This window comes from Bombus bifarius, unplaced genomic scaffold (genome assembly GCF_011952205.1).
Source record: "Bombus bifarius isolate JDL3187 unplaced genomic scaffold, Bbif_JDL3187 scf7180000007992, whole genome shotgun sequence".
Lineage (NCBI taxonomy): Eukaryota > Metazoa > Arthropoda > Insecta > Hymenoptera > Apidae > Bombus > Bombus bifarius.
This window is the reverse complement of record NW_022884373.1, coordinates 4,038,110-4,056,162: the sequence shown is the minus strand read 5'-3', so window position 1 is coordinate 4,056,162 and position 18,053 is coordinate 4,038,110. Positions and strand designations below refer to the sequence as shown.

At 42.7% G+C, this 18,053-nt stretch overlaps 1 protein-coding gene across 1 annotated transcript; it reads right to left on the bottom strand.

Moving 5' to 3' along the window:
- Window positions 1–222: 222 nt before the first annotated feature.
- Window positions 223–16,044, bottom strand: LOC117205722 (putative aminopeptidase W07G4.4). Its single transcript, XM_033444419.1, has 8 exons — window positions 15,680–16,044; window positions 12,998–13,279; window positions 10,158–10,266; window positions 5,195–5,342; window positions 3,079–3,431; window positions 2,352–2,630; window positions 2,040–2,279; window positions 223–721 (listed from the first exon to the last, which is right to left on the bottom strand). Exons 1-8 carry the CDS (start codon window positions 15,694–15,696, stop codon window positions 281–283), a joined length of 1,869 nt encoding a protein of 622 aa, XP_033300310.1. The 5' UTR covers window positions 15,697–16,044; the 3' UTR covers window positions 223–280.
- Between the last annotated feature and the right edge of the window lie 2,009 nt (window positions 16,045–18,053).

The following is an 18,053-nucleotide window of genomic DNA, read 5'->3' as shown; positions in this document are numbered from 1 at the left end:
ATTTACTTTACCTACAATCGATATCGGATACCGATTGAAGGTACTCGCTGGCGCTAAAAGGTAACTAGGTGTGAATACATTATCGACTTCTTTTAATCTGCAGATATTTCAAAATTCCTTCCTTACCTACATGTTACCAGTAACATACTTTGCATCCTATATTTCTCATTCGACACTCGTATCGAAACAACACCTATCAAAATTCATTTAGTTCAGAATAAAAAAAGACATCACGTAGAAAATTTATTTGAAAATAAAACTTTATTACAAAACAGTCGTTTCAGTTAACACATTTCGGAACGTTCGGTCTGCAGACGGGTTCTACGATGGTTACGTTTTGCCCGCACGGTGGACAGGGTGGACAAGGTGCACAAGGAGCAGGTGGACAAGCTGGAGGACAGCATGGATCACAGGGTTGAGTGGACGGAGGACAACAGGAACAGCTTGATGGAGGACATATCTTCACATCGCATGCAGCACGGCACGGTGGATAACATGGTTGACAGGGTTGAAGGCACACGGGTTTGCAATCCACCTCGCAGACGTATTGCATCTCGAAGGGCAGGTCGTTTCGTACGGTGAGACATTTGCCTTGGATTAAGTAGCAGTATGCCAGAGCCAGGACGGGGTTACCGCTGTAGGGTAGGTGGTGAGGATCGGGCACATGTGCGAATATGTCGATGTGCGTGTATTTTAAGGGAGAACAGCTACAGGCTCCGTGCTGCAATCGATACGAGGGGGTGAGAACGAGTGGTCGAACGAGGCGGGCCGAAGGGAGATAGGCCGGCTAAATGAGGCTTTAAACGTCATTGTAATGGAAAAGCTTTTTAATCTGCCATTAATGCCTCCTCGCGGTACTTATGTTAAGCTGATCGCCCATAAAAAATTCATTCCGCCATCCTAAAGAGGGAAAAGCGCGAGATATGTAGGTGTGTATAAAATTGCTTGCCGACGGATATTGGTTTAAAAACGATGTTAACACGATACCTCTTCAAATACCGTGTTATAGGACTGCGATAACTTATTGAATAGTACTAGTTAAATATAACCATCGCGTGAGGAAATGAGATTAATTTCGTAGAATGGTAAGTTTAATCGATCATGGATTAACACGAGACTGATTATCCGAGTCTAGTGAAAGAAGATCAGGCTTGGCGGTTATTTATCCCCTCGTTTAAGCCTCCGATTATCGTAGTTATTACCTGTACCTACTATACAGATTTCAGTTTCCTTCTTAGCCAAACGCTGTCAGTATATTTTATAGATATATATTTCATAGATCAACGTAAGAAAAATATGTTACACGAACACGTGTCACTGGAAGCATCATTAAAAAGTTATAACGAAATGATCGGTAACGAACGTGCGCTTCTACGATGCAAAGTACGAATAGATCAAGAACCATTACATCTAGTAGTAGTCAGGAGGTATCGTGATACTATTACGAAGTAACTTTGACGAGCAATAAATGAGAACTTCAAAGAGTAACAAATTCAGTCTTTTGCCACATTTTGAAGTGGAGTTGCGTAGCTGTAATCGTAGAAGTATTATGATACCCTCTGACCACTACTAGACGTAGATTATATTATATAATTTATAACTCTTTAACGATGCTTTCAAAGACATGATTAGATGACATTTTTTCCTCTCGTGATCTATAAAATGTACTAATAAAACTGGGACACGCCACATGTTTCTCTGTCGTACTGATATAGATAAAACTGCGTCAGTTTCAGATCATCGACTGGCTAGTTCAGCGGGAATCCTGTAAAATTAAGTTTAAGTATAAATTTCCACGGGCTAGGCTTCCGTCTGGCAGGCTTTCCCGAAAGAAACGTCACGAAAGAGGAACCGTTTGGCCAACGTCAGAACTGGAGCACCTGTTGGAGATTCGGGAAAATCGCCAGCGCTCGAGGCGATGTCGAAGTGAAGGTATTTCAGAGCCGTTTCTGATCGAGTGCCGTGTTAAAAGTTGCGATTCTTCACGCCTAAGAAACGAGATAAATTTCTCACTTAATAGGTTCTAAAATATATTTTACCTTGTCCAGGCCGGAAGCCATAATTAAAAAGGCGGATGGATTTTGGTGCCCTCTGTTCGTCACGCTACTGCCTTTAGGTGGCGCTTGGTAAATATCGTCGCCTTCCGTTCGACCTTCGTGGAAGTGGAAGTCCTCTCTTCGTATCCTTGATATCTCGAATGGATCGCCCATTGTCTCTCCGGAAGCTTGGAGTTTCTCGGCGTTGCTGACTAAACGCGCCACTGCATTGTCCATAGCGATCTGGAGTAAATGGTACAATAATTTATTTCACAATGAAACGATTTTGAAATTCGTCATTTCGGAAACGCTTACCGAGTATCCGCGACCGACGGTGAGCATCGCGTGGTTTGTTAGCGTCGCGACAGTGAAAATATGCGGATTAACCGAGCACAGGGCCATTTCTTTCATGTGACAGAGAGCATCGGCCATAGCCAAGCGACCATCCGCGTCCGTATTCGAGACACGTACCCTTACGCCGGACTTAGCGGTGATCACCTCGTCGGCGACGTAGGAATTCTCACCGATGCTGTTCCGTACCACGCACAGAGCCACCACAGCCTTCACCGTCGGTGGTTGCAGCAAATTCACCACCTGTCAACATCAAATCCTTCCTACGGCTACTTTCATAAACATACCAAACGTATAACACTTTCAACAGTTAACGAGACTATGCGCTCTCTTTTAATCTTCTTACTGTCTCGATTAAGCATTAGGAAATACAAATTACATGGCACAGTTGTACCATCGATTATCCCGATCGCAGAACCGTGCTCATAATCATATCGACCAAATTGCCGGTTTAATCATCGTAAAATGAAACGCTCGAGTTAAATCCCTCCTATAGATTACGCCCGATACTGTCTATAATTTCACTAGCCACCTCTGGTCAAATCGGTTAACAACCTTCGAATACAATTGGAAAAAGCTGCAACAAAGCGAAATAGAAAGCGCAGAGAAGCCTTTTACGGGCTATCAAACGTTTCACTTTGATACCGCAGCGTTCAAACGCATGGACGAACAGTCTGTTATAGCGAAGCACCTGCATGAATCCAGCGCACGCTGCTGCTCCGCATTTGTCCCTCGACATGCCGAACATCGAGCCGCCAACCTTAAGGTCGGTGCCGCCGGTATCGTAAGTGACACCCTTAGCCACGAGCATAACCGTTTCCAGGACGCAGGCAGGATTAGGCGGCTCGTAAGTCAGAAAGATAATTCTACCCGCGTGTCGGGGTATCATGGAGGCTGCACGGTTCACGCACGCGAACAGAGGATATTCCTGCAGCAGAGTTTCCTGGTCGGATACAACCTGCATCGTCACGTTCGTACCGCAGAACAATTCCGCAAGGTACTCTTCGACCCTTGGAGGTGCCATTCTTTCGGGATCTGCGCCACCTGCAGGCAAATCACGTGAAATTAGCGTAGGAAATGAGATTTCGAGCTATCATCGGGGCTAATTCGAAGCCGTGTTATTGGGACGATTTTACGCTCGGAAATGAGGAAGATCGAGCTGTTGAGGAAATTAGGGCGTAATTGGGTTGAACTTTGGGTCGTATATTTTTGAAAGTGTCTACTCTGTTATGGGATACAAGCGAGGGATAATTATTGTTGGTATGAAAAGTAGAGAGGAGGGCGAGTCAACGACACGGTGGGAAGTGCAACATAAGGTTTATTTTCTTACGAGGTTGGTAGACATGAGTTCTCGCCACTTTGCCGAGTGCAAAGCTGAAATATAAATATGACGGATATTGTCTCTTAAGTTTCTAGAGATTTACACGTCCGACCAATTACCGCGCTGCTTCCCTCGGAGCTTCTACAGGAGATTTTATTGAAAAAGGGCCGGCAAGGTTAAAAAAGATTGCGAATGCTGCTGCACTCTGCAAAGTAGAAGCAATGCAGGTCGTTCTACACGCTTCGAAACTCTCTCAATGACGCGAGTAGATTCTTCTAGCCAGGCCATACACTCCAGCGGTATAAAAAAGAGATGGTAAAACGAGAAAGAGTCTAACAAGCGACGAGATTTTGGCTTTTTGAATCTACGGAGTACTTGAGAAACCCTCGTTCCCATTTCTTTTGTCTGTAGTTTCACAAAGAGTTAATATCGTATTAAAAGTAACATTACGCTTAATCTACGGAATAATTCGCCCGTTAAAGATCATCAAAAAATACGCGCGTTCCTTTCTATTTGCTGGTCGAACAGTGCAACTACGACCGATCTTTTCCTTCCTTTAACAATCGGCCTATTCTCTGTGAGTATTATTTCAGCCAAACGGATCAACGTTTTTGTCACCTCTAATATTATTTTACGTTGACAGAGGCACGAGAGAGACGTGAACAGTAGATTACCGGGAATTCCGTTTAAAATTTTTACGCGACACGTTTCTTCCATCGGATATAGAATTTTTTCGGACCCATAGTTTTTCAGCAACGAGAAATTAATACGATCCACGTAGTTGGAAGCGAACGGTCAGCGAACGAGGCGAGGAGAAAAAATTCAGGCGAATAATCAACTGGAAACTGAAAACGGCAGTAATTGTTTCTCGAGCGTCCAGGGTGGAAATACGGCCTGGTATTTTAAACATTGGAGGGAAAGTGCATCGGCGCCGGCGTAACGTCGCGCGAAAACGTATATACGCAACTTTTTCTCGCTTAATTAAACGCCCGAGATTCTTGGGGAGAACGAGCAAGTGGAACAGCCTGAAATTTACATTCCCCCGACCGCGAGGAACGCGAATAAAATGTCGAATCGCTGCGTCTATGTCGAGGAAAAAGTATTCGGGCGATGGCCTCTGAAAAATGTTCCGTCGTCAACGTCCCAGAGTAAACCAGAGGACGATCAACGTTGTCCAGGGACGAGGCAAGAAATTCCACCGAGGAATCCATTTCGAGTCAGTCCCTTTAAAATAAAGAGCACCGATAATGTCTAAATGTTTGAATATTAAAATGGCCCCCAGAGGGACTTTGCTGAAAGGTACGAACACGAAGATTCACGCTCGACCAGTTACTCCAAACGAGTTGTGAGCCGCCAGCGATTTTTCCTTCTTCTCCCACGTCCTATTTCTCCAAGGGAAGTCCGCGAAACGGAAGTCGGGGCCATTCTTCGGCCAGTGTGCTCGATAAAGTAGCAGGAATCTCTCTCGGCCCAGGCAACGACTTACCGATGTCCCTCGCCACGTATCTTCCGCTCTCGAGCGCCGAGGCCAGCTTCACGATACCCTGAAGCTTTTTACTGCAAATCGGACTCCATACGGCCAGTTGACACGCCTTGTAGCATCGGTCTGGGCATGTTTCTCGAACCTCCAACGGCTGTACAGAACCGGCAAAGCGATTTCGTGGTTACAGAAAGTATCATCACCAATCGACTTTGAATAGGGTCTTTGGAGGATTAACAAGTTTCCTTATTACCGAATTCTGTAGCTTTGGTTTGATTGGCGAATGGAAGGATGGTGGTGATATTGATAGAATTATCGACAGGTTTGTTTGAAAGGTCAGGGACACAAACGGATCGATGACCAATTTACAACTTACGCCAGTCACAGCTCGATATGATAATTTTATCGTAGCTGCGGAATAGATGGAAATAAAAAAAATAGGTCGTGGACGTATTCGAATGAACGACCACCGTGGAGACGGAAATCCTGTAAATCAATCGCCTGAAATCTTCTAAGCTTTTGTTCGAGCCTGTTTTCTGTACTAAATTGGAAGAAACGGACTCAACAGAAACAGAAATACCATCAACTACTAAAAAGAAAGCGGGCGTACCGAAGAAAGCTTGTCTGGACTGAAAAATCGATATGGAATTAACCCCAAGAGGCTAGAGACGATGTCCAAGTGACGGCGAATTTTCTGTAGCGTGAAAAAAAGGATGCAACAGCCGTTTTGCTAAAATATCATCCCCTTAGAACCCGTGTACCATAAATCATTAACAGGAACGAGACCATCGCCTCAATCCCTCGAGCATCCTTTAACTACACAAATTCCGTCGTAAAAAAAGTTGATCCTACGAGACATCTGACACGGATCAAAGAGGTCAACGTTCACGTTGAAACAAGATAAGCGGCGAAGAAGTTGGTGGAGCGCCAACGAAGACGTCAGTTCCTGCGGAATATTTCACTAGCCAGAGAGAACCAGTTTTCGCAACGTAGACACGCTGTCGGCGTTCGGTTTCTAACGCAGCTTCTTAGCTGCCTTTGTTTCTCCACACGGAAAATATTAAAGCGGATAATCCTCTTAGTGGATCGCTCGATTCATAAGCGAGCTTGCCACGGAACACGTATGTTTCGTTCAAAAGTTCTCGAATTAATCCCCTTAACATTTCGCTCCTCGACCCATTGAGAGCTTGTTTTCCTCCCTCGTTTTCTCTCCCCTTTCTCAATCCTTTCTGACCATTCTGCTCTTTAAAAATCGCCATATATAGCATTGCTTTTAATCCCCGCTCTTTCCTCGAACGCCTGTTTCTTTCATCATGGCACGAGGCAAGTTTCAGCATGGAAGATGGTTTCTCGTCTTCGTTATCCGAACGCCCGGCATAGTTCCGCGTTAATGTATTCGCTGCTCGTATCGGAGCCGCGTGTCTGCCTACCCGATAGCTATTATTTCGAAGTAGGTGAATAGTTTACGAGTATATACATGTTGGCGATATCCTGCGAGAGCTTGAAATCGAGGCAACGTTATGTAACAGATTAGGCTGTTAATACATTGCGAACAGTGTTTCCATTTCTCCAACTTGTTAGCGAATGTAGATCCCTCGCGTCAGATTTACCGGTTAATATTTAATTTCCAATCTCTCGTCCGCCACATATGCTTTCTATCGAAGAATTTCTTTCTCGTCGAGCTCGAACTTTGTTAAAACGTTATAAATATCTGATTTATTTCCATTATCGTTTTAGTTCTTTTGGAAAATTGGAAATAAAATTTCTTTTCGGAAAATTCCGATCGGAAAACCAATTCACTGAGAGAACCACGACAGATAATTTTTTAATTACAATTTTTCTGAGATACTCTCTGATTATCGCGTAACTTCTGCTTATTTTTTGTTCCTTATAATATCTTGCCGAAAGGATAAAATTCGTCTAGAGCGACACGTAGATAATCTCACGGCATGTCTCAAGATCAATAACGGCGAAATTCCGAATGTTTAAAAGAACCCGGGAATTTCAATCGAAGCATCTGAAATTCCGGGAGCACCGAAAGACAAGTAATATTCGAGCCGGGGCTAAAGTACCTGCAGCTATTTTAATCTTGTCGCTGACCGTCTTCTGATCTCCTTCGACGAAAACGAGCTTTCTGACAAAAACGCTAATCAAATATCCGAAAAAAGCGAATTAAAGGAACCATGAAGCGATAAACGACGGGGGAGAGAAATAAAAACGAGTCACAGCAAAACGAGAGAGACAGGGAGAGGGAGAGGGAGAGGAAGGGTGAGAGAACTTCTACGAGAAGAAGAGCAAAGGAACGAGACGTTCTACAAGAAGAAGGGTGAAAGTGTCGAGAGGATGAGAAACGGAAGTACCTCAGGGTACGGAAGCGACGAAACGAAGAGGCGACGTTCACAACGGCGTTCCGATTACGCGGCGTCGGAATTCCGAGGGCGTCTTCCGGTATTTGGAAAACGATGCTCCGTATTCGCGAGACCCGCCTTAGGAGGATGGCTAAACGACGGAGGAAGTGCGGGCCGACGAAAGAAGGAACGAGCTACGCGTCGATGGCTCAGACACACAGAGCCTGGACCCTCGAGTATTTCGCTAATTAGGTCGCCTTGCCGGCCGCTTGGATTTAGGAACGCCAAGCATCCACTACTCTTGACAAGACGAAACTCCCTACTACGTTACCCCTTCAACGTCTTATACCGTTCTCCCCTACTTTGGCCAAAGAAGGTGCGTGGTGCTTCTTACTTCGTGTGTTCGTTGCTTAAAGCTGCAATAGCAATGGAGATACGAGTTTCGTTTCGGAGATAAGGGTCGAAAGTCCCTAGGCAGTTGTATCCGAAACAAAGAACGTGTAACGTCAACAGGACGAGGTGCTACGTTTTTGAGAAAGAGATAATCTTTTCTGGCACCTGGTTTGCTGGCGGATGGCTAGCTACGCGAGCGGTTTGGAATTTGAAAAGAGCGGCTGTTAATTTTCTAATGCGATTAAATGGTATTAAGTGGAACTGATACAGAAACGGGAATTCGGTGTAACTGTGTGTACAGTGGGCATTAGCGAATAACCAAGTTTCGAGCGTTAGAAACGCGTGGCAAGAGGTGCATTTGAGATTAGGATTGAAAGGCAGTGAATAGCGCTTGGCCACTCAATGTTCTGGGCGAACGTTGGTGAAAAAGAGATTATGTTCGTGCAAATGTATGAGCGATTTAGTCACCGAGTCACTATTCAGAGTTTTATCTTGTTCTCTGAACTCTATTTTATAATTATTTTTAATTGACCTAACCGGGTTTTACGTGGTATTAAATCTGGTTTATAGCTCGACCTTTTTACCTTTCTATAGGCAAATCGGACAAAAATTTCTAGAACAATATTGTATACGTATTTTGTGGGACATTTCAAGATTAAATTTACGTTGATTTTAATTAAAGCCGCGTTAGAACGGATTTAAATGCGTGTATGTAATTTCTAAGGATAACGAAGCAGCATGTTAACCCAAATATCAGCAGTATCAGTTTTCCCTGCTAATTAATCTTGTCTCCGTGTGGCGTTATCGATAATTTCGCAGGCAAGATACCGCGCCGATACGATTGACCAATGTCAAACAGGCAATTCTGGTACAGAACACGGCTCGTTTCCGATCGTAATTCCGATTGTCAGGTATATCATGTGCTTGTGAGAACGAAGCTGTAATCAAGCGTAGTTTCGCAACCTGGGAAGACATCGATGAACAATGGGGACTCGTAAGACACACTTATCCATCATCCGCAGCTCGCGTTGCCACTGCCGCTGACGGGTGTTGTTTAATAGCTCTGTTGACCGCGCGTTTCGGAGCTGATACCTGTCATGCGCTGCTGTTTACTCAAAATGTCGTCGAACCGGAAACGCTTAGGATTTTATTCGCTCTAGTAACCAGACGACTATCTGGGATCTTCCCATCATCCACGGAGAACCATCCTCAGGCTGACATCTAGAATCACGCGCGGAAAAGCATAGTTACGAAGTACCGGAAAACAGCGATTATTAAGGGATGGAGAAGAGACGACCTTGACCGGCCAATTGATTTTCTACGGGTTACACTCGATGGTCGTAAATAAATCAGAAACGAAACTTTTCAGCGAAATTGCTTTCCGACGTGTAATTAACGTCGACCATCGAGGGGATAACGAGGTAATCTAGAACGTTCACTTAGTGGAGTTGAACCAAGACCAGGATCAATCGTTTATCCAGAGACTAACGGAGCATTTGGAACAAGAGTTGCTCAGCAAGTATTACTGTCTCACTGGTTTTCGATAACTGAGCGTACGGTGCCGTTTGTTATGGATTAAGATGTCAGAAGGATCGGCTGAATTCATTCGATCCTTGCCAATCCACGAGAATGTGACGGCGGATTTAGGTCGGTTTAGCGAACGAGAGTCGACCAGCCAATCAAACCCGGGACCAGGTTGAAACACGGGAAGCTGAATTCCTTTCAAACACAGGCCACAGGCTCTGCGAGCGTAGTCCGCACGCCAGCGGCCTGTGTTGTCTCTGTTTGATTGGTTTAAATGGCGCGGCAGTGACCACAATTCGACCGACTATCTGGGAAACGCTTTAACCAGCCGTGTTGCCTACAATTGAGCGGCGCGCGTTTATCAGCAACGTTGACGTTACTAATCTTCGGTTGCTCCACTTTCTTCCGGGAGCTGTTCGATCTGTCATGCTCCAGTCAGTTTCCGTCGTTTCCCCCTTTTTACTCCCCCTTTACCACTCTCTACTTTGGTTCATCGATACGCTCCAACACCGACGAACGTAAGCAGAGAGTCTCGACTTCTCGTTCGATTGTCTCGTTCGTAACTGGTTAAAATTGTTTTCGATGGTTCTCTGACCAACGCGATTTCAACACTTGATAAAGACACGCGACCGAGGAAAACGATCGTTCACGGTATTTTGAGCGTTCAATTTGGCGATTCGGGTGAACTAACGTCGAGTACTTACTACGTAGAGGCCTTCTAGAGCTCCAAGAAGCGTGACCAGCTCGACGTTCTCGAAGCGGATGTCTGGTAGAAGCGCAAGCAGCGGACACCTGACGCCAGCCTTCAACGCTCTGTTTAAACATGAATTCTCGTTTAATAAACAGTCGAACGAGAAAATAAAGGGAAAACAGAAGGCAGTGCACGGTCGGTCGAAAGTAAAATTAACCCGATTCCATTATCCCCGGAAACGAAAAAGGAAATAATATATCAATGTCAATCTTGGCAGCAAAATGAGAAATCAGGATCGATTTTAATAATCATCAAACCATGATTGAAATCAATTGCATGAAATAGGAATAACCAGCGATAAACTTCGTATTGTCAAACTATCGTTGCTTTCAACTTGACGCTTGAGCTGACGAATATTAAATAGAAAAAATACAGAGGGAAATATCGAGCACGCGTTTCTACGTGCAAAATGCGACATACGTATCCAATATTTCACCCTATCGCGAGTCATGCTCTCTCCAAAACACAATTTCCTCCCCTGAAATCGTGTCTTTTGTTCGACGCGTTTAAACTTCGGAACGGTGTCATTCAAAATCAAGGAATCGTGACCAATATCGGTTGAAAGTTATTCTTTCCTCCTCGTTTCGCTGCGGTATTTCAGCTGTCACGCTCGCGAGTGTCGTCGATGTGCACGCGGAATCCCACGCGACAGTCCTCGCGGCGTTTCTGGTGTCAGCTCGTGGAATTTCATTTTTCAACCGAATTTCGGGACACTCGGCTCGCGTGGAATTTCACTTCCTTCGCGCTCGCGCGATTACCAGACGCTATTTTATGAGGAGATCGAGCGATGCTGAAGATTTCTCATAGTGGAATTGTTTGATTAATCCCCTCGAATTGAGGAGGGAAAGTCGTCGAAAAATTAGGGGAGTCATGAGTAGCGGGCCGAATCAATATACTTATTTAGGGACGCCAGTACGTTTGTATAGAGATATGTGAAAGAATAATAGTTCGGTTAAAAAAAATACAGAGACATTAAATTTTTATAAACGTTTCCATCTTATTCGCCACTTAAAATCATTAAATTTTGGCTAATTAAATTTTATTTCATTTTCTATTGCTTCGAAGTTATGACTCTGTTCTGTATATTGAAACTCCAATTCATAAAAAGGGGTTCTACTATATTAACGACATCTATCCCTTTTCTGTTATAAATCTCAAGCACAGTGTCAATTTTCTGAAACGTGTGAAATCCCTTCCATAACTACGATATTCGTTAAAAGTTTCTACATTGCTCTGGGTTGTCTGATTCTCCTTTCTAAACGCATTTATCTTGTTCTTTTGCTATTTCCTTACCGTCTTCCGCCTGTATCTTCTATTTCCGCTCGCGGTCAAACTCCAATCTTCGATGGCCGTTTAATCGACACCGTTTGACAAACGGTTATCCCTTTTCTAACCAAGAAAACTGGATGTTATCGCAAAGAACCTATCAACGTTCGTCGAACCTCGGCGCGTTCGACGTTTATTCCGCTTCCGGCGTATTAAGCGCGACAGTAAAAGGCGGCTCGGGGAGAGAAACTGTTATCTTGGTGCACCCTCGATCATGAATATTTATCTCTCGTCCCGCAGCTTCGCTTCATTCCGTATTTATTAAGCGAGAGACAGTCGCGAATCAAGCGTGCCATCGCCATAAATAGACAGGGTCGATCCTCCGTTAAAAACTGATAGATCCGATGAATCATTCAGCCGACCGTGCACGAACAACCCTTCCACCCGGGCTTGGCGGCTACCTATTCCGTGTATGTTCTTATAAATATTCAACAGCTCTATTTATCTTTCCTCCTGGAGGACATCCATCATATGAAACGAGAGAACCTTCCAATCGAGATAGGTGTGAACGCTACTCCGCTTTCGACCAATTCTGCGGGGATTAACACGATGAAGACCTAGCCAGATATCTCGAAATTTCGTGTTATTGGTAGTTGACGTTGTTTGAAGGTTAGTAGGGATCATCGAGGTCGTACCACGTTTACAAGGTTATTACAAGGCCAACGAAGCCGTACAAACGGCTAAAAATCACGAAAGTTCACGTCGTGTTATTGATATCCGCGGTGTCATCGAGATCATGTCATTGACACTCAAAGTATCATAAAAGTCGCGTCATTGACAGTCGAAGGTCGTTTCAAAGTCCACAGGGATTATTGAGATCGTAAATCAACGATCATTTAATAGAAGTAAAGCTCGTGACGCTGTCATTTGAAAAAAAAAAGAAAAATGAGGAACTTTTTTAAAAGTAGTTCGACCGTTCGTAATTACGGAAATTGTTAGAATAGTTGAATAATTAGGGTAGGAAGTTGAAGGTAGTAATATCAAACAGCACATGTGAGTGGACGTCCTCTCATATATAGTCAAACTTGTAATCTGAAAATTCACGCGGCTCGTTAGGCGATGGTTTGTCGGTCAATTCGATTAACCAGCTTCTCTCGGCGATGCACCGTCCTTTTTCGCCGCGAGCAAACATTTCGGTCCCGATCGGACAGCCGTGCCCACGGGAAGGCAAAGTTAACCGCGTTATCCCACGCGAAACCTCCTTCGTTATTCAACAATCGTGTAATCCGAGTTCGTCTAATGAGCCTGCACTTTGATCTCCCGCACCAATTAAGCCGTGCAATTAATAAGCAATTACGTGGTGATTAGCTCTGGGTAATCCGCTTGTTCCTTTTTCCCTTTCGCGGGAAATTACTGACAAATATACACTACCAAGTCTGATCACTCCCACGCGCAATCCAACTCAGATTAGCCTAAAAAATCCTACTAAGAATATCTCTTATTAAAAAGATATTTATTCGATACTACCTTTTGACGCCTTTAGTGGCCGCCTCGGCGAAGCTGCGAACGTCATGGTAATCCATGTTGAGCGGCCCGGTCGGACTGTAAATGAGCCTTTTCGCGGGCAAATTGATGGACAAAACCGCACCGATCACGCCCAGAGCGGAATCGATCTGGGCAGCGCTGAACAGCACCGTTTTGAACGGCTCAGGCTCATCGAACCCCGGCGCGCAGCCCGACACCAGGATTATACCATCGTAGTCGCAGCTGCAGATGTTCGGCTCGATTTTCAGCTGACACGGCATCCATCTGAAACGAATCATTATCCTCGTTAGCCCTGCTCTTCGCTAATTGTCGTGGCCCCGGGCTTTCCGAGTGATTATTTGTCAACGATGTATCCCGTCATAACTCTTAAACAATCGACCACCATCGATGTGTGGTTTTTCGATCGTTTTTATTCTGACACAATTAACAGAGGAGCAAACTGGCTAGGCCAAAAACTACTCCGGAGAAAATGGAAGACCAAATCTTAGCCTAATGAGAGATTCGGACGTGGATGGAATTATTTTAGGAGGACAGATCAGATTTGGCGCTCATGTAACAACACGGAAATCTTTGACGTTTCGGTTGGAATATAAAGCCAGTTTAATTGCAAAGACGGTGTAGGCGGTATTCCGAGCTTTAGACTTAAGAATGGAGATCTATCCACGCTGCGAGTGACTCAATTACACGACACAGGAAAGATCGCTGTTTGAATCTTGATGCAGCTCTTCTCTTGGAATTGGTAATTTTAGAGATAAGGTTCTCTCTGTTTGAGAGTTTGGGTCATTTGACGTAATAAAATCAGAATGTATCTCTTGTATAACGAATGAGAGACTTTTATGTTTAAATAGAATTTCTTTATTAGTATGAGTTCAGAGACAATAAGGATTCTAGCAACTTAAAAAACACATAAATCTCGCTATTTTGGAAATGGCCATAGTTTCGTTCTTTGATTCAAGATCTATTGCGTGCCACCAACTTCCAGTTCGAACATCTCCCCATTACTGTTAAATCCACCATCTCTTTATCGTTTCCTCCTTTCTCGAAACTCTATACAAAATCTCAATTTTCCGAAAAACGTTAAACACCCTCATCTCGAGTCTCTTTTAACGAAAAGTTGAATGAGTTGAGAAACTCCGCTTGAACTGGTATTACGTTGGAGGAAATTTCGTACGAGTTTTCCTAAGAATTTTCGAATCCCACGTGGTGCAGTTACACGCGTCGGAGGAAAGTTTTCTTTGGCTTATTTTCGCAGACTCGCGACCACATCGAAGGGGGCGGGGGCATCTTCACGCAAGTTCGCGAAAGCAACTCGACCCCTCAGGGGCGGAGGTGTTAGATCGTGCAGTAACTCGTACGCTTTTGTCTTCGTTACCCATCGATAGCCACGCTTCACACTGCTCAGAACAGCCGTGAGCGTTTATCACGAACAAATATACGAATATTCGGACGGTATGCACGATCTGACACTCGAAATTTTGCCCCATGGATTTCACTCCAGATTTTTGATCTCATAAAAAAATATATTCCTTAATAAAAAATTTAATAGTTATTTCTTGTAGATATTAAAATTTTGTATTATTATTTATTCGTATTAATATTTGCTTGAGCCTCGTTGAAGTTTCGTACAGAGTACATACGTCTTTCTCAAAGTTTCAATTATAAAGTTATGATGTTAAAATAAGTATCGTTACTTAAATAAAAATATTTTGGTGAACTTGTTGGCAGATCCCTTACCGACTTCGATGATTTTTGAGTATGTTATCGGAGGCATAACGCTGTAAAACTTTTCCCTATACATGTAACTGTCGGTCAGCCCTAGTTTCCGACATATTTGCAAGAAACTGCCGGTACCAATACGTTGAATCCTGGCTATCTGTTCGTATCTGTGATACAATCGCGGGCGTAGTCGACACTTTCGCCACTTGGCGATCTGTCGATATCCATCAACCATCGATTTATTTATTTTCGTATCATACTTTACGGATCTAATTCAGCTGCTAAGAAAACCTCGATCACAACTGCATATACCAATGGTCCGAGTTGTGACTCAACGCAAAGTGAAAAAAATTATTATTCTTATAATTAATTTATTATTATGTTATGCAGTTGTTGTCAGACTGAAGAATTTTCTATGTACTATTTGCAAATATCCCGAAGAAAAAATCAATCAAAATAATTCCTCGCAACAAAGCGAAAAATCATCGGAGTCGGTGACGCAGTAATCTTTCGACAAGTTCACTAGTATTTTTAATAAAAAAATATACAGTTATGTCATAGTTGTAACAAAAAATGTATCAAATTGAAACGTACACTAGTTTCGTCTACGGAATTTAAGAAAATCGAAGTTCATTAAAAGTCACTTAACGCCAAACTTTATCGGAGTTTCGATAACTCGAACAACTTTCAATCGAAACTTGTTCCGAACGAGACTTATTCTTCCACAAGAAATATCCAATTAACCGTTAAAGAAGACGAAGAAATGTTATAAAACAACGTTCTTCTCAAGAAGACTGTAAGAAGTAAAATCGAAGCGTGGCAGTTTCTCGAAGTAAGCCGAGTGGACGTCGAGCCACTCCGAATCTGCACGAGTCCTCACGGGTCAACGATTGCAGAAACGCACGAGCGTCTACGTGGCGAATTGTTTCACGGTCTTCATGAACTTACCTTGACTCTACCGCCATGGTAGCTGTGTTAGCGACGTCCTTTCGGAAGAGAAATTCGAAAGACTGCTCTCTTCTCGAGATCGATGGTCTCTTTTCTGTTACTGGGCCACTTCGAAGGAATAGATTCGAAGGCGCATGGATGGCGATTGAAAAATCGCGAAAAAATCGAGATGACGTTTCTCGACGTCGACGCGAGACACCGAAAGGACCGAAAGTATCGAAATATCAAAGAAGAACAACGGCCAATCGACCGTTGTCCTTCACTGCCAGCTTCACATTGGATATCGTTCCTCGTTCACTTGCTGCTTCTTTCCCTTTTGTTCTGTGTTCCTCGGCTTCTTGTCTTCGCGATCGATTTCTTTCGCACGCTGGATGCTCACTCTCCAGGATTTTTATGGACAGCCAGGAACGCTAGGGTGTACAGTGTTGCCACTGTTGCCAGTGCAGCCGTGATTCTTCCAGGAAGTGCTATGTATATGGTACTTCGCAGAATGATAATTCTTAGCCAACTATGTTAGTCAAGTTGGAGTTAAAGTTGATAAATGATAAATTTATACGTAGTATAACACTATGGAAATAACAATAATATTTTTTAACGTTAAAAATATGATAATAAAAATTTATTTGAAATACGTAATGTCGTTAAAAAATTTAATAAAGCTGCGACATTTGGCTTCCAAAATTGATAATTATGAAAGAGAATTTTTTACAAAATTTAATTAAAGAAACTGGTGTATTTCAATGAATCCTCGCTGGCTATTCAAATATCTAAACATGCCTATCGTGCGACGTTACCACGTTGACTTCTCTGCATAGCTTTTGAATTCGTGCGGAAACCTAGTTTTTCATTAACATTTGACGCATTTGTAGCGTAGATTGACTTCCTTATAATTTCTTTGAAATTTTGACGACACGTTATTTATCACATTATTTATGCATCATGCAATTTGCAGAGAGCCTGGCTTTACCGAGGTAGAAATATTCATCTTGAAAGTTTAAAATTTTAACACGTAATTCCTATACATAGTAAGCCGTAAAAATGACTTTTTGATTAATTACAGGAAAACCGTTCCTAAAAAGTTATTAAAATGCTAATATGTTGTGTAAAATGTTTAAAAGAACTTACAAAAAAATTTTGCCCTTGCCTCACCATTTTCCAATAAAAATAATGTGGAATACGTAATATCGGTAGTTTCGGCGTTCAAAATACCGTATGTTATAATACGAAGTTGCGGTCCTATCCATTTCTGAATTATTTGTTAGTGTGCGCGCATAGTAAGTACAACAGCCAAGAAATTTCATCCTAGAGGGAGAATCTCAGACATGTGTAAAGAATATGAGTTTCGAGTTATGAGATATCGTCGTGCTACAAATATCTTAAGAAAAAAGTGTGTGAACAGTTTTACAGAAAGTAATAAATTCGTTTCATGACATTTCCATGTAATCTTGTGCCAATTTTGGTGCGGTTCTTGAATACAGGTTCTCTGTGTTACAAAACAAAAGTAAAACTAAAACTCTCTTTTTAAAACTCTCTTTAAAGTGCATTAACTTATTCGATTAATTATTTACCTTTATTAACAATTTCTCGGTAACTGTGTGATAAGTTCAAAATTCAGACAAAGGTTTCTTGTGTTTCAAATTAGTTTTGCTCGAAATGTGAGAGTAGTCTTAAATTTTGAGGTTTATCTAAGAACTACTTACCTTAACTTCTTTATCAGGTATGCCTCGCGACATCGGAAAGTTGAGTAAAATTTTATGGTCTCCATTTCGATTATGTTCCTGCTTCTCACGGAGATTCTATGGGGATTCTACGGAATAGATATTTTCTTGCCTCTGGTTCCTCGTAAATTTGCAACTTTACTTTTGTCGAAAACGACGATCGATAGATTTGTCGTACTTTAGTTTCAAGGAAATTCAACGATAAAGTCGTTCGATGCTGATGGCTTCTCTCGACAAACGCGAGCTGATTCTTAATCCAAGCGATTCGTTGTGATTTTTACATTGCAATGGTATCAGATTTGACAGAGTTCGAAGAAACAGTCAGAACAGCTGGAACGATTTGACTCGTAGAGATATAAAGATTAGAGTGCGTAAGCGAATTGAAACAGTGATGCAGGAATAGAAAGAGGACTCTACGTATATAGTGGCCTCTTGAGTCCTCCTCTAATAACATATACACGTTTGTACAGTAAATATGTAAGTTATAAGTGTAATATCGATCAACGAGCAGCGTCAGTGTGCGTGTCTTATTAGACAATAACAGAAAGAATCTCTATGCAGCGTTCTCTTTCTATTTCCGTATCGCATCCACTTACACGATAATATATGACTCGCGTATATACTCTATCTTTCTACATATCTTTATAACCTGAATA

What these genes read in the sequence shown, in the direction of transcription:
- LOC117205722 (XM_033444419.1), bottom strand. An exon ending in GCCACTAAAGGCGTCAAAAG is followed by an intron (nt 10,267 to 12,997) that starts GTAGTATCGAAT and finishes ATGTTTAAACAG; the next exon opens with AGCGTTGAAGGCTGGCGTCA. An exon ending in CGTGCGCTGGATTCATGCAG is followed by an intron (nt 2,631 to 3,078) that starts GTGCTTCGCTAT and finishes TGATGTTGACAG; the next exon opens with GTGGTGAATTTGCTGCAACC.